General features: G+C 36.9%; 2 protein-coding genes across 2 annotated transcripts in view; one reads left to right on the top strand and one right to left on the bottom strand.

Moving 5' to 3' along the window:
- The window catches only part of FSIP1 (fibrous sheath interacting protein 1), a 219,793-nt gene that overhangs the window by 150,838 nt on the left and 51,856 nt on the right, over positions 1-17,099 (bottom strand). The window contains exons 7-8 of the mRNA XM_049785005.1: positions 15,347-15,457; positions 10,299-10,442 (exon numbers count right to left, since the gene is read on the bottom strand). Of these exons, the coding sequence (XP_049640962.1) occupies positions 10,299-10,442; positions 15,347-15,457 (255 nt within the window). The remainder of the gene's footprint in view (positions 1-10,298; positions 10,443-15,346; positions 15,458-17,099) is intronic.
- On the top strand, positions 16,123-16,642 carry LOC126024777 (60S ribosomal protein L23a). The gene has a single exon (XM_049785248.1). It carries the CDS (start codon positions 16,132-16,134, stop codon positions 16,600-16,602), a length of 471 nt encoding a protein of 156 aa, XP_049641205.1. The 5' UTR covers positions 16,123-16,131; the 3' UTR covers positions 16,603-16,642.

Raw genomic sequence — 17,099 nt, forward strand, 5'->3', positions numbered from 1 at the left:
TACCTGTGGCGCTGCACTCGGGAACAGTACGGTACTTTGGCAATCAAACCCAATTCGGACACATGCAAAGCAAACACTTTATCCACTGTATTATCAGTCCAGCCCCACATATTGTTCTTTTTGGATAGTAATTTTGGGATATTTATACAATAACTTGGAAAATCTACTCTATATCAGAGACTTAATTTCAATAATATGTAATGTAATTTCTATGATGTTCTTTTCTTTTTTCTTTTTTCTTAATATCTTTATTTAAACACCTTCTTAGAAATATGATTGTAGCTGGGTTGCAGTCATATAAAGAACACCCACCTTCACCAATGCAACATTCCCAGCATGTTCTTTTCATTGTATTTCCTACTTTTTTTAACTTCATTCCACTAACTTAAAAAGAATCAATTTAGATTGCTTTCCAATGTGACTTTAATATACTTTATATATATATATATATTATATATATATATTATATATATATATATATTATATATTATATATTGGTTTTTGGGCCACACCCAGCAGTGCTCCTGGCTGTCTGCTCCTGGCAGGCACGGGGGACCCTATGGGACACTGGGATTCGAACCAAACACCTTAGGTCCTGGATCGGCTGCTTGCAAGGCAAACGCCGCTGTGCTATCTCTCCGGGCCCAGATATATTTCTTTAATTTGACCCAAAGGTAAACTAATAGACTTTACATATTTTCTGGATATGATAGAAGACTAAAGTCAAAATGAAAACACAGTAAATTGAAGGAAAGCATAATAGCAATTATGTGGGGAAATGTATAGGCACCAGTGGAAGACTTGGCTAAAGCATAGGAAGGTTCCTTTAACTTGACTCTGATTTTCATGAATTTAAATTATAATAACAATTTGAATGTGCTATTATAACATCAATCGAAAATAAATGTACACATGCCGGATTGTTTTAATTTTTAATTCTCAATTCCTGCTGTGGATGCATGGCCATTAATTGGGGTTATGCATAAGCCCAGCAAAAAAAACATCTTTCAGAATGACACAACCAAAAGATATTTTATTTTATTAAATTTCATATTTTTAATTTCATATTTTTAAAACAGAAAAACATTGTTTTATTGTCAGCAATGTGTACTCTTAGCAAAAATAAGAATGAATTTTCTTCAATCAAATGTTTGCTCTTTTTCTTTTCTTGATATTAACCAGTGCTTCTCAAATAGTGGGGCGCATCCCCCAGGGTGGGCGCAAGGCTCCATAAAGGGGGCGCATTTCACCTCGGCAAGCACTGTCATAACAAGCTAAGCCCCGTGTCTCTGTATGTCTCTGGAGCTGAGAGTTGCTGTGTCCTGCTTCAAACTCCGCTTCGAAAGCTATGCATTGCAAAACATGCTCATTGTAGCCATTAATCCAGACATTGCCTCTGATTTAAAAAATCAGCTCAAATTATTTTATATATTTTTGTTTTGCAGGTTAAAGTTTTATTTAATAAAGATACTACTTACAGTTGCGTGGGGGGCGTGAAAAATGTTTTCTTCTTCCTAGGGGGGCATGATAGAAAATAATTGAGAAGCACTGGTATTAACCAATGTGGGTACAATTGAATCAATAGTTAATACAAGAAAAATTAATTAAGGAGCAATTTTATATTCTGTTTAAATGATTCATTTATGAACATTTATGAATTGTCTCTACTCAATAAAAACATTTTTGAAGATTGTCTCTGATCCAGGATAAAAAGAAATCTAACCATGAATTAGAAGTCTAGATTTAGTAAGACTGATTGCATAAAAGATGAATAAATTATAATTTTATAAAAGCTAAACTGAATAGAACTTAGTATTGAATCCGTTCCTAAGGATTAAAGAAACTGAACACCTGAACATTTACATAACTTATGTATCTTAGATATTTCTAGTGAAAGCAGGAATCTGATATATTTACAAATAAGAAATATGTTAACTAAATTATGTATATCGTTCAATTTTATGGTAGAATTTACAATATATGGAACAAACTAACTGATTTGTTGGAAGATTAGGATAGGATAAATTTTTTGCACAATTAAACCACAGATCTTATGAAAAAATTGCTTCATTTAGCTCTCTTGCTAAGATGAAATGAATAATAAAAAGCAGATGTAAAAACAAAAAAATGCAACCACATGATATTATTCACATTATAGTCACACTATGCCAGCAATAATATGTGATTCTTTCTCCAAATGTGACCACATGCTTTATTTCATTCTAAGCAAATCAAATACATAAAGTTAAATGCTGCCTTAAAAAGTAAAGTTAACTCTTAACCAAAGCTAAGAGTCAGAGATTCTATGTGAGAACATCATGATCAGAATGTTCATTTTAAAGAGATTTCTCATGTTCCCTTTTCATAAACAACCAATATGTTCTTAGTCTTTTCACTGCATTTCTGGAGTTCTTTGGGAACATTTATCATCACAATCTGAAGTGTTTACAAATTTAACTTCCTATAGTTACCATTGTCAGATAAATTAGAATAATGTGGTTTCTTGGTGAACTTTTTAAAGCTCCAAAGGAAATTTTTTTTAAAACATAATGTCTTCATCAAAATGTAAAAATTTCTTTTTCCATGCTCCCAGAAATCCTTTCTTTTTTTTTTTTCATAAAAGACACAAGTCAGTCATAATGGTATTTATTCGGTACTTCTGATGTGATAATAGTTTAATGTCAACCATGAGAAATAAAAAATAGGCCCATTTGGGGACAGAGGATCACACACACACATGGACAAGCATTTTTCATGGGGAGGGGGGAGAGATGTTCAGAACATGTACTATGGAGCTGGAAGTCCAATCCAAAGCTGCCACCCCCAATCCTATGGTTTCAACTAGTGACAGAGCATTACCTATGTTCCTCAAATACACCGTCTTTTAAACCCCAGACTCATAAACAAGAAACTCTGAATGGCCCACCAGGTGCTGGTAACATTCTGATTTGTAATTTGCCCAGACAATCTGACAGAACTGTCTGAAGGAGACTGGCATTATCACTCTGGAATCATACTGCTAACTAGCCTTCAATTATTATAGTAGAGCATGACAAATAGCACCACATATACTTTCCAAGGCCAGTTCCCATATTGTTTTATGTTCTGTATGTAGCATTGGATCTATTCACCAACCAGGTCAGTGTTTACATCTAACCTTCCAGCAGCTACAAGCTGTTCCACGGAGACATCACACATTAACTGGCTACTTAGCATCAACTGCCACCATGTCTACCATGAAATAAGCAACATTAAAAAACATTCTGATGACAAGTGTAAGAATTGAGGTCCACTTCATTATATATATAAATACATATTCTCTTTACTACAAAGTCCACTACTTCATACTGTATTGTGTATATATATGTTCTCTTTACTACAAAGTCCACTACATACTGTATATATATATATATATATACACAATATATATACATATATATACACAATACAGTATGAAGTAGTGGGCTTTGTAGTAAAGAGAATTTACTCAATTTGAACTAGTATAACTGTCATGCACGGACCAGTTCTCAAGTGGTCAGATTTCCTCACTTTATAAGAGAAATTAGAAATTTGGATTTTATATGAGTTCACCCAATTTTTCAATATTTGGTTAAACAAAAAATAATTAAGTTCTATAATGTGGATAAAAGAATGAGTCTTATATCTTGTCCTAGGATTCTGGCTCTTTCTGTTGCATTTTTTTGGGGGGAGACACCCTGTGATGCTCAGGGGTTACTCCTGGCTATGTGCTGACTCACTGACATTGTAATGATAGTTCTCAGCATAGTTATTTCTCTAACTGCACTCACCACTCTTTGTGGTGAGATTCATATCTTGAGCTGGTCCTTCCGCCTCATCTATGGGAATTATTTCAATGTCTTTAATTTTTCTTAAAACCTATAGATGAGTGAGACTATTCTTTGTGTCTCTCTCTCATCCTCTGACTAATTTCATTCAGCATGATAGACTCTATGTACATTCATGTATAGAAAAATGTCATGACTTCATCTCTGTTGATGGCTGCATAATATTCTGTTGTGTATATGTACCACAGTTTCTTTAGCCACTCATCTGTTAAAGGGCATTGTGATTGTTTCCAATGTCTGGCTATTGTAAAAAATGGTGCAATGAATATAAGTATGAGAAAGGGTTTTTTTGTATTGGATTTTTGTGTTCCTAGGGTATATCCCTAGGAGTGGTATAGCTGGGTCAAATGGGAGTTCAATTTTCAGGATTTTGAGGAATCTCCATATGTTTTCCATAAGGGCTGGACTAGATGGCATTCCCACCAGCAGTGAATGAGAGTTCCTTTCTCCCTACATCCCAGCCAGCATTGATTGTTCTTATTCTTTGTGATGTGTGTCAGTCTCTGTGGTGTGAGATGGTACCTCACTGTTGTTTTGATTTGCATATCCCTGATGATTAGTGATGTGGAGCATTTTTTCTTGTGCCTTTTGGCCATTTGTATTTCTCCCGAAATTCAATTGGAACAATAAACACCCAAGAGTAGTTAGAGCAACCCTTGGGAAAAGAAATATGGGAGGCATCACTTTTCCCAACTTTAAATTGTATTAGATAGCAATAGTCATTAAAATAGCATGGTATTGAAATAAAGATAGACCCTCAGATCAGTGGAATAGACTAGAGTATTCAGAAAATGCTCCCCAGATATACAATCAACTAATCTTTGATAAAGGGGCAAGAAATGCAAAATGGAGCAAGAAAAGCCTCTTCAACAGGTGGTGTTGACACAACTGCTCAGCCATTTGCAAAATAAATGGACTCAGACCTCTAACACCATGCACTAAGGTCAAATGCAAATGGAGTAAAGACCCTGATATCAGACCTGAAACCATAAGGTATATAGAACAACACATAGGTAAAACACTCCAAGACATTGAAACTAAAGGCATCTTCAAGGAGGAAACAGCACTCTCCAAACCAGTCAAAGCAGAGATACACAAACGGGACTATATTAAGCTAAGAAGCTTCTGCACCTCAAAGAAAATAATGCCTAGGATACAAAAGACACCCACAGAATGGGAGAAGCTATTCACCCAATAACCATCAGATAAGGGGATAATATCTAAGATATGTAAGATACTGACAAAACTTAACAAGAAAAAAATATCTCATCCCATTAAAAAAAAGGGGAGAAGAAATGAACAGACACTTTGTGAAAGAAATTATTTTCTTTTAATTCTTTCTAGATGTTTTTTTTCCCTTCTCCACCACAGCACACTGCCATCCTGGTGTTTCTCCTCTATTGTCTTATTCCTCAGTTACTTATATGTATTTTGTGTCTCTCATAGGAAAAAAGTTTCTTCAGTCATTTACTGTTATTATTACTATTATAACTTCATCGATTGAGTTCTATGCCAGCCATTGTATTAACTTTATTAACTCGCCTATTCTTTTAAAAAGAACCTAAAAAAAAACTTAAAAAAAGTGACTGTGGCTACTGCTTTAGGGGTGAGAGAATTTAAGTATAGAGTGTTTCTGATTTATTACCCACTTCCACAATAATAGTAAGTACAGGAGCCAGTTCTTGAAAGGAGACTTTTTTACTTCAGCGTTTTGTATTTATCTGACTCATCTGTAAGTCTTCTGCAATTCCTTGCACACTGTGCACTCTTGATTGTTATCTGTCTAATTGATTGTTGAAAAACAGACATTTATATTCCATCTAAAAGACATTCTTTCTTTTGTTTTGTTTTGTTTTGGGGTCACACCTGGCGGTGCTCAGGGGTTACTCCTGGCTGTCTGCTCAGAAATAGCTCCTGGCAGGCACGGGGGACCATATGGGACACCGGGATTCGAACCAACCACCTTTGGTCCTGGATCGGCTGCTTGCAAGGCAAACGCCGCTGTGCTATCTCTCCGGGCCCCAAGACATTCTTTCTTAAGGATCATGGAGAAAAAATACTGATGAGTTAATGGTTTGCAGAAGGGTTAAAAATAAGAATAATGTGAATGTGCACTAGAATATTTGTGGCTCAGCAACAGATTGGAGCCCATTCATCAAATGAATGGATACCCGTGGTTTATCCAAGATGCTTTTCAGTGTATTTATTCAAAAAGAAATCCTATCCAAAAATAATATCTATCAAGTAAACTGCCATGTGAGCATTTCTGGCATGAAATTTTAATGTACAATGCTGGTTTTAGTTAGAAATGAGGAAATGCCAAGAGGAAATTGAACAAAAGCTCAAAAGATAATCTTTTTTGCTTGCAAAAAGCATTATTTTGGAAGGTAACTATGATGTTATAGTTATGTTTCCTTATCTAACGAGAGTCCTAAAAATACATTTACTTCTTTATCACTAACTGTATGTTGTTTCAATATAAAATATGCAAATTCAGTATAGAATAACTATATTCTATGCAAGCTTTCCCTGTTATTAAACATATTATGAGTCACAAATGAAAACTTAGAAAAGTAGAATTTGGGGGGAGAATGTCTGGTTTAAATAATGACAGAATCTGACCATACTTATACTTTATTTGAAGTTCTTTTTTTTTTTTTTTTTGGTTTTTCGGGCCACACCTGTTAGATACTCAGGGGTTACTCCTGGCTACGCGCTCAGAAATTGCCCCTGGCTTGGGGGGACCATATGGGACACCGGGGAATCGAACCGTGGTCCTTTCCTTGGCTAGCGCTTGCAAGGCAGACACCTTACCTCTAGCGCACCTCGCCGGCCCCTTTATTTGAAGTTCTAAAAAATAAAACTAACTCTAAATTATTGATCTCTTTAAAGACTAACATTTGAGAGCCAAGAGAAGGACAGTCCCTGTCTTTAAAACAATTATTCAGCTTTCAAATCTCAGTTACCCTGGCAAATTCTCACTACTAATAATAAGTAGGGGCAGGAAACAGAGCAGTAGGGATACGTGCATGGCAAATTCTCAACCCTGGTTCAATCCCCCAGTAATACATGGTTCCCAAGCCTCACCAGATGTGGCCCTGGGAGCTTCTGGGCACTACTGGAGTGGCCCTGATGGTGACCTCAACTGGGGCCTAAGCACATCCTCAGACCTTCACATTGAATCCCACCAGCAATGAAAAAGAGTTTTTTTTTTTTTTGGGCCGGAGAGATAGCATGGAGGTAAGGCGTTTGCCTTTCATGCAGGAGGTCATCGGTTCGAATCCCGGCGCCCCATATGGTCCCCTGTGCCTGCCAGGAGCAATTTCTGAGCCTGGAGCCAGGAATAACCCCTGAGCACTGCCAGGTGTGACCCAAAACCAAAAAAAAAAAAAAAAAAAAAAAAAAAAAAGAGTTTTTTTCTCTCTATATCCCCACCAACACTGCTTGTTCTCATTCAATATTTTTAATTTATTCTTTTATATTTCTTTATTTTTATTTTATTAATATCTTTATTTAAACACCTTGATTACAAATATAATTGTAGTTGGTTATCAGTCATGTAAAGAACACCCCCCTTCACCAGTGCAACATTCCCACCACCAATGTCCCAAATCTCCCTCTTCCCCACCCCACCTCCACCTGTAATCTAGACAGGCTTTCCAGTTCCCTCATTCATTCACATTGTTATGATAGTTCTCAGTGTAGTTATTTCTCTAACTGCACTCAACACTTTGTGGTGAGCTTCATATTGTGAGCTGGACCTTCCAGCCCTCCTCTCTTTTGTCTCTGAGAATTATTGCAAAAATGTATTTTATTTTTCTTAAAAATCCATAGATGAGTGAGACTATTCTGCATCTCTCTCCCTCTGACGTATTTCACTAAGCATAATAGATTCCATACATCCATGTATAGGAAAATTACATAAATTCATCTCTCCTGATGGCTGCATAATAATCTATTGTGTATATGTACCACAGTTTCTTTAGCCATGCATCTGTTGAAGTTGAAGGGCATCTTCGTTGTTTCCAGAGTCTGACTATTGAAAATAGCGCGGCAATAAATATAGGTGTGAGGCTCTGAGTACTCAAGCCTGTTCCACTGATCGGAGGGTGTCTTTATTCCAATACCATGCTGTTTTGATAACTGTTGCTTTGTAAGCAGTTAAAGTTGGGGAAAGTGATGCCTCCCATATGTTTTTTCCCAAGGAGTGCTTTAGTCATTCAAGGGTGTTTATTGTTCCAAATGAATTTCAGAAGTGTTTGACTCACTTCTTTGAAGAATGTCATAAGTATCTTTAGAGGAATCACATTAAATGTAAACAAAGCTTTGGAGAGTATTACTATCTTAATGATGTTAATCCTGCCAATCCATAAGCAGGGTATGTGTTTCCATTTCCATGTGACCAAGAATTTATCCATTTCTTCCAGATTCTCATATTTGGTGGCATAAAGTTTCTCAAAATAGTCTCTGATTACCCTTTGAATCTCTGCAATATCTGTAGTGATCTCGCCCTTTTCATTTCTAATATGGGTTATCAAGTTTCTTTCTCTTTGTGAGTTTTGCCAATGGTCTATCAATCTTGTTTATTTTTTCAAAGAACCAATTTCTGCTTTCGTTGATCTTTCGGATTGTATTTTGGGTTTCCACTTCATTGATTTCTGCTCTAAGCTTTGTTCCCTTCTGTCTCCCTATTTTTGGTTCCTTTTGTGATCATTTTCTAATTTTATGAGCTGTGTCATTAAGCTGTTCAGGTATGCCCCTTCTTCCTTCTTGATGTGTGCTTGCAATGGTATAAATTTTCCTCTCAGTGCTGCTTTTGCTGTGTCCCATAGATTCTAATAGTTTGTGTCTTCATTGTCATTTTTTTTCCAGGAAAGTTTTGATTTCCTCTTTGATTTCATCTCAGATCCACTGGTTGTTCAGTAACAGGCTGTTTAATTTCCGGTTGTTAACGTTCCTCTTCTGTGTCCCTTTGTCCCTAATTTCAGGGCCTGTGGTCAACGAAGATAGCCTGCAAAATTTCTATCCTCTTGATATTATGGAGGTATGTTTTATGTGCCAGCATGTTGTCTATCCTGGAGAATGACCCATGTACATTGGAGAAGAATGTGTATCCAGTTTTCTGGGGATGGAGTGTCCTATATATATATACATACATACTAAGCCTCTTTCTTCCATTTCTCTTTTCAGGGCTAGAATATTTTTGTTGGGTTTCAGTCTGGTTGACCTATCAAGTGTTGACAGGGCTGTGTTGAGGTCTTCCACAATCATTGTGTTACTATTGATGTCCTCTTTTAAATTTGTCAATAATTGTATCAGATAATTTGCTGGTCTCTCATTGGATGCATATATGTTTAGTAGTGTGATTTCTTCCTGTTGCAAATATCCCTTGATTAGTACAAAGTGTCCATCTTTGTCCCTTACAACTTTTCTGAGTCTAAATTTTGTGTCATCAGATATTAATATGGCCACCCCAGCTTTTTTAAGGGTGTTGTTTGCTTGGATGATTTTCCTCCAGCTTTTGATTTTGAGTCTTATGTTTGTTCTGACTATTCAGAAACCTGGTATCTCTTAGGCCAAGGGAATTCCCTTTCTAATTTCCCCAATACTTACTGTGTCTATGCAAAAATAAATAAATAAAAATAAACAAAAACCTTGCCACACCTCCTCCCCCCTTTCTGTATTCTTTCTCATTGTTGCTTTAGCTGTTGTTTATTGTTGTTGTGTTTTTTTTTGTCTTTGCCTGTTCTTTTTATGCTTTTTTTCTTCTTTTAAGTCGATATGGATAGCTCCTAAATGAACTCCTCCAAGCTTTCTTTTTTTTTCTTTTTCCCAACAGAGCTTGAATCATCTTGTTTTGTCTCATAAATTGAGAGGGGGAAAGTGGATGGTACCAGGAGCAAACAGTCACATGAACATTGACTGACAATAAAAATTATCAGACCTAAACACCAAACCCAAAGTCAAGGACAACAGAATCAATACCCAATCTACAACAAGTTATATACAAAAGGGACCTGTTACACTAGCAGTCCAGGGTCCAAAGAGGGGAGGTATAGGATACATGCTGGGAACAGTGGTGGACAGAAGAACAACACTGGTAGTGGGAATGGCCCTAATTCATTGTCACTATGAAACTTAAATATAACTGTGGAATGCTTGTAATTCACACTGGTCACAATAAAAAACAAATATTGCAATAAAGATTTCCTCAGTGACCCTACCCTACCATAATTACCAAAGGAAAGAAAAAAATGAACAGAAGGAAAAGACTCTAAAGGATCTTCATACAGTTACGGAAATCACTCTCCCTGTAGCTGTAGGCATAGCAAAAGCAGCTAAAGAAATTATCTTTAGATAACAAGAAAATAGTAGAGCTATGTGATTCATCTTAAACACATAAAAACCTCTCAGTACCTGAATTAGATCTACTTGATCGTTCTGGTTTTCAAGTCTGGAAGAACAGAATGCAGTGAGTTCTTGGAGTTTGGTATCAATTTCAGCAAGCTGCTCATGCTGGTGAGCTGTAAAAGTATATCCTTCTCCTGGGGCCAGCCCACAGGACAACTGATCACTCTAAGAAATAAAAAGGGTCACCAGGTTATTTTCAGGATATATTTTTTCTTAAAATTATTTGCTACATCAATGCTCAAAACTTGCCTAAAACAATCAGACAAATAAAATATAAACAACTCAGAATTATCATTGATTGAGAAAATGAACCAAAAGTTAGGGTCAGGTGCATTATCAGTCAATCTTCTTATAGTAAAGCATCTTCTGATAGTACTGGGTATTTTCTCACTGGCATATATCACTTAACTCACAATCTAGTTCTTACATCATTCTCCTTTCTCCAATTAGAAAAGTGGTCTGTTACATATTGAATAAGAAGAAATCGCACTTGTGGACTGGGAAAAAAAATAAAAGAAGAAACTTGCTTTCCCCAAGAATGGGTATGGCATTTTCAAATACAACCCCTAAAAAATAACATTAAGTCTATAAACTAAATGTTTGGGCTTAATTAGCTTAAAAATCATCATCTAACTCCTTATTCAAATAATATTCATTTCACAACGAGTTTAAAAACATTTATAATTCTTTTTTTTTTTTTTTTTTTTTTTTTTTTTGGTTTTTGGGCCACACCCTGTGATGCTCAGGGGTTACTCCTGGCTATGCGCTCAGAAGTCGCTCCTGGCTTGGGGGACCATATGGGACGCCGGGGGATCGAACCGCGGTCCGTCTCCTAGGCTAGCCCAGGTAAGGCAGGCACCTTACCTCGAGCGCCACCGCCCGGCCCCACATTTATAATTCTTATTCTAAAATCTTCTATGAAGTACCTGCTATGTGTAGGTATGCTACTGGACAATGGTGACTCAATATAAATTTCAAAAAATTCTTCCAACAAGAAATTCTCAGTCCCAGTGTCAGGAAAAAGAAGATGGGAGGCATCACTTTCCCCAACTTTAAATTGTATTACAAAGCAATAGTCATTAAAACAGCATGGTATTGGAATAAAGAAAGACAAATGGCATATATCAATGGCATAGACTAGAGTATTCAGATAATGTTCCCCAGACATACAATCAATTAATCTTTGATAAAGGGGCAAGAAATTAAAAAATGGAGCAAGGAAAGCCTCTTCAACAAGTGGTTCTGGAACAACTCGTCAGCCACATGCAAAAAAGCAAACTCAGACCTCCATCTAACACCATGCACAAAGGTCAAATCCAAATGGATTAAAGAGCTTGATATCAGACCTGGAACCATAAAGTATATAAAACACGTAGGTAAAACACTCCAAGTCTTTGGGACTAAAGGCATCTTCAAGGAGAAAACACCCCTGACCAAACAAGTGGAAGCAGATATAAACAAATGGGACTACATTAAGCTGAGAAGCTTCTCCATCTCAAAGGAAACAGTGACTAGGATACAAAAGCCAACCACAGAATGGGAGAAATTACACCAATACCCATCAGATAAGGAGCTAAGATATACAAGATATAAAACGTACTGACATAACAAACACTACTAGAGAGCAACACTAAACTGGGTGTAGCCCCCTAGTCCCCTGGCTGTGGCATAAAAAAATTTTTATAAGGATGATTACACAAACATACAAATGTTAGGTCAGTGTCCTCCTAACGTGAGCTGATCAGACTTCTAAAATATTGCCTTCATTACATGCTATTCTCCTTAGATGCCCTCTCAGCTCTTCCCAACGCATCTTCTGGATGCACAAAATTTATAGAGCAGAATGAGAATGATACTATTTAATATTAATGAGGATGGCAGTAGAATATTATGAGCCAGGTTAGGGAAAATAAATGTCCCAAATGCAAGGACACAGAGAAACATACTTTCCACTATTATAAGCAGAAGCTATAGTTGTGATATTCAGTGTTATTATCCTTAAAATGACATCAAGTATTTCTTGAGAGTCAATAATAAAGGGAAAGAATAAATTACAAAGCTAGTAAAAATAAGTTTATGGAACAGGATTTAAGTCAGAGAATATCTTTTAAAAACTAACTTACATTCTCAAAAGATATTTGGGGCCAGAGTGATAGCACAGTGGTAAGGCATTTCCTTGCACACAGCCAACACAGGACAGACTCCAGTTCGAATCCTGGCATCCAATATGGTCCCCCAAGCCTGCCAGGAGCAATTTCTGAGCACAGAGCCAGGAGTAATTCCTAAGCACCACCAAGTGTGAACCAAAACAAACAAACAAACAAACAAAAGATAAAAAAAATGGGGCCGGCGCGGTGGCGCTTGAGGTAAGATGTCTGCCTTGCCAGCGCTAGCCTAGGACAGACTGCGGTTCAATTCCCCAAGCCAGGAGCGACTTCTGAGCACGTAGCCAGGAGTAGCCCCTGAGCATCACCAGGTGTGGCCCAAAAACCAAAAAAAAAAAAAAAAAAAAGATAAAAAATATTTGTTTACAAAGGAGTCAATGTTGTGATTAAAAATAAAAATCAATAGTAATTAGGCAAGAAAAAGATATCAAGGGCATCCAGATAGTAAAGGAAGAAGTCAAGCTCTCAGTTTGCAGATGATATGACACTCTACTTAGAAAAGCCTAAAGACTCTACTTTCTAGAAATAAGCTTCTAGAAATAATAGATTCATCTAACAAGGTGGCAGCTACAAAATTAACACACAGAAATCGATGAACTTTTTATACACCAATAATGCTAGAGAAGAAATGGACATTAAGAAAATAATCCCATTCACATTGGTATCATACAAACTCAAATATCTTGGAGTCAACTTGACCAAAGACGTGAAGGACCTATACAAAGAAAACTATAAAACCCTGCTCCAAGAAATAAGAGAGGACATGTAGAACTGGAAACACATACCCTGCTCATGGATGGCAGGATTAACATCATTAAAATGGTAATACTTCCCAAAGCATTGTACAGATTTAATGTGATCCCTCTAAAGATACTCATGACATTTTTCAAAGAAGTGGATCAAACACTGCTGAAATTCATTCGGAACAATAAACACCCACAAATTGCTAAAGCAATCCTTTGGAAAGGAATATGGGGGAGGCATTACTTCCCCCAATTTTAAACTGTATTACAAAGCAATAATTATCAAAACAGCATGGTATTGGAATAAAGACAGGTCCTCAGATCAGTGGAATAGGCTTGAGTACTTAGAGAATGTTCCCCAGACATACAATCAGTTAATTTTTGATAAAGGGTCAAGAAATCCTAAATGGAGCAAGGAAAGCCTCTTCATCAAGTGGTGTTGGCACATCTGGTTAGCCACTTGCAAGAAAGCGAATTTAGACCCCCAGCTAACATCATGTACAAAGGTAAAATCCAAATGGATTCAAGACCTTGATATCAGACCTGAAACTATAAGGTATATAGAACAACAAGTACATAAAACATTCCATGACATTAAGACTAAAGGCATCCTCAAGGAGGAAACAGCACTCTCCAAACAAGTGGAAGCAGAAATAAACAGATGGGAATATATTAAGCTGAGAGGCTTCTGCACCTCAAAGGAAATAGTGCCTAGGATACACGAGCCACCCACTGAGCCACCCACTGAGTGGGAGAAATTATTCACCCAATACCCATCAAATAAAGGGCTAATATCCAAAATATACAAGGCACTGACAGAACTTTACAAGGAAAAAAAACATCTAATCCTATCAAAAAATAAAGAGAAGAAATGAACAGACACTTTGTCAAAGAAGAAATACAAATGGCCAAAAGACACATGAAAAAAATGCTCCACATCACTAATCATTAGGGAGATGCAAATCAAAACAACTCTGAGGTACCATCTCATGCCACAGAGATTGGCACACATCAAAAAGAATAAGAATAAGCAGTGCTGGTAGGGATGTGGAGAGAAAGAAACTCTTATTCACTGTTGGTGGGAATGCCATCTTGTTCAACCTTTATGGAAAATGATATGGAGATTCCTCAAATAAACTGGAAATTGAGCTCCCATATGAACCAGCTATACCACTCCTAGGGATATACACTAGGAACACAAAAATACAATTCAAAAATCCTTTCCTTATACCTATATTCATTGCAGCACTATTTACAATAGCCAGACTCTGGAAACAACCAAGATGCCCTTCAACAGATGAATGGCTAAAGAAACTGTGGTACATGTACATATACAATGGAATATTATGCAGCTGTTAGGAGAGATGAAGTAATGAATTTTTCCTATACATGGATGTACACGAAGTCTATTATGCTGAGTGAAATAAGTCAGAGGGAGAGAGATAGACACAGAATAGTTTCACTCATCTATGAGTTTTAAGAAAAATAAAAGACATTTTTGCAATAATTCTCAGAGACAAAAGAAATGAAGGCTGGAAGGTCCATCTCACAATATGAAGCTCACCACAAAGAGTGTTGAGTGCAGTTAGGGAAATAACTAAACTGACAACTATCATAACAATGTGAATGAATTGAGGGAAGTAGAAAACCTGTCTCAAATACATGGGGGGGGTGGAAAGGAGGGAGATTTGGGACATTGGTGATGGAAATGTTGCACTGGTGAATGTGGGTGTTCTTTATATGACTGAAACCCAACTACAATCATATTTGTAATCAATGTGTTTAAATAAAGATATTTAAAAAAGGGCCCGGAGAGATAGCACAGCGGCGTTTGCCTTGCAAGCAACCGATCCAGGACCAGAGGTGGTTGGTTTGAATCCCGGTGTCCCATATGGCCCCTGTGCCTGCCAGGAGCTATTTCTGAGCAGACAGCCAGGAGTAAACCCTGAGCACCGCTGGGTGTGGCCCATAAAACAAACAAACAAAAAAAGATATTTAAAAAAGAACAAGGAAAATAAATAAATAAAAATAAATAAAAAATTGAATATTAATATCACTATATATAATATCATTAAATTATATTATTATGTTATATATAATTGTATATCAAATATAATGTATTATTATATAATACCATTAACTTAAATATCAGTTCACAGACCTCAGAACTGGATAGTCCCGAATCTTTATCATCCAAATCTTTCAGAAGTTCAATCAGTCTTTTCTTCTCTGTGTCACTCATACCCACTGGGTTTCCTGAATCTTTCGCTAACTAGAGAATGTATAAATGGAAAATATTAAATACCCAAAGTAAATAATACTTCAGAATAATAAAAGTAGAACTGAATGTATTAGTACAATCACTAGCAAATAGGTATCAGATTAGAGATGTTTAATTTGCTAGGTCATTTTATTCTGTGCAAAATTTTAGTACAAGTTCTCCAAGCTCAGATATTCTTACTATAAACAGGACCTACAGTTGATCATTTTAACCATCATTATTTTAAGAATAAGAAGTCTGCAGATTATATATAAAATATACAACAGTGCAACAACTTTTTTAAGCATAAACAAATTATGATGAGGTATTTGGAAGGCAACCGCCCCATATCAAATCACATTTAAATTACAAGACAAGCTTGTTAGAAGTTTGAAGAAGTTACTATTGTGAAAATGGAGAAAAGGTAGAGAAATGGTAGAGTTGCTGTCTCTTAGAAAACTAAACAATAAGTCAACACACAGTGATCCAGTACAGAGGCACATCAAGCTGCAGATTTCCACATAGACACTGAGCACAGAATGATCAAAAGTCCTGAGGCCAGAGCAATAATACAGCAGGTAGGGATTGTAGTATCCCTCCCTGAGTGCAGAGCAAGGAGTAAACCCTTAGCAACACAAGGTGTGACCCATCCCCCTAAAAATCAAGAGTCTAGCTTTTCTACGAAGATGGCGCCGAAGGCCAAGAAGGAAGCTCCTGCACCTCCCAAAGCTGAAGCCAAAGCTAAAGCTTTGAAGGCTAAGAAAGCCGTCCTGAAAGGTGTTCACAGCCACAAAAAGAAGAAGATCCGAACATCACCCACCTTCCGAAGACCCAAAACTCTGAGGCTGCGAAGGCAACCCAAATATCCTCGGAAGAGCGCCCCTAGGAGAAACAAGCTTGACCATTATGCCATCATCAAATTCCCTCTGACCACTGAGTCGGCCATGAAGAAGATAGAAGATAACAACACACTCGTGTTCATTGTGGATGTCAAAGCCAACAAACACCAGATTAAACAGGCTGTGAAGAAGCTCTATGACATTGATGTGGCCAAGGTCAACACCCTGATTAGACCTGATGGAGAGAAGAAAGCATATGTTCGGCTGGCTCCTGACTATGATGCTTTGGATGTTGCCAATAAGATTGGGATCATCTAAACAGTCCAGCTGGCTAATCCAAAATACAAATTATTCCCCCCACTCTAAAAAAAAAAAAAAAATCAAGAGTCTAAGCAGTGGTCAGCTGAACCATTTAAAAGGACCTGGAAATGGGAAAAGCATCAGATTTGAACTGTGAGCAATATTTAATTCTCTCCTCTTTAAAACTTTCCATCAACTAATGTAGTTTTCTAGATACTTAATTACCTATATGGTTTATATGAGCTTTTCACTGCTGTGAATTAAATCACTTCTGGTCTAACACAGAAGCCTCAGTTGGTTAGTTTGGGTCAGCCATGAAGACAGAATCAAGTCTGACTGAAAGGATAGTGGAACAGAGATAAACCTCGGAAACAGGGACTAATAAAGACCCAGGACAAGTAACACATGACAGAAAGTCAGGAGGCTCTCTGGAAAAAGAAAACAAGCAAAAGAGTGTTCCCCAACATTGCCATGAGCATTTCCCATTCCTGTTTCTAAATATACTTAGGCACAAA

Source organism: Suncus etruscus, chromosome 12 (assembly GCF_024139225.1).
Source record: "Suncus etruscus isolate mSunEtr1 chromosome 12, mSunEtr1.pri.cur, whole genome shotgun sequence".
In the NCBI taxonomy this organism is placed as follows: Eukaryota; Metazoa; Chordata; class Mammalia; order Eulipotyphla; family Soricidae; genus Suncus; species Suncus etruscus.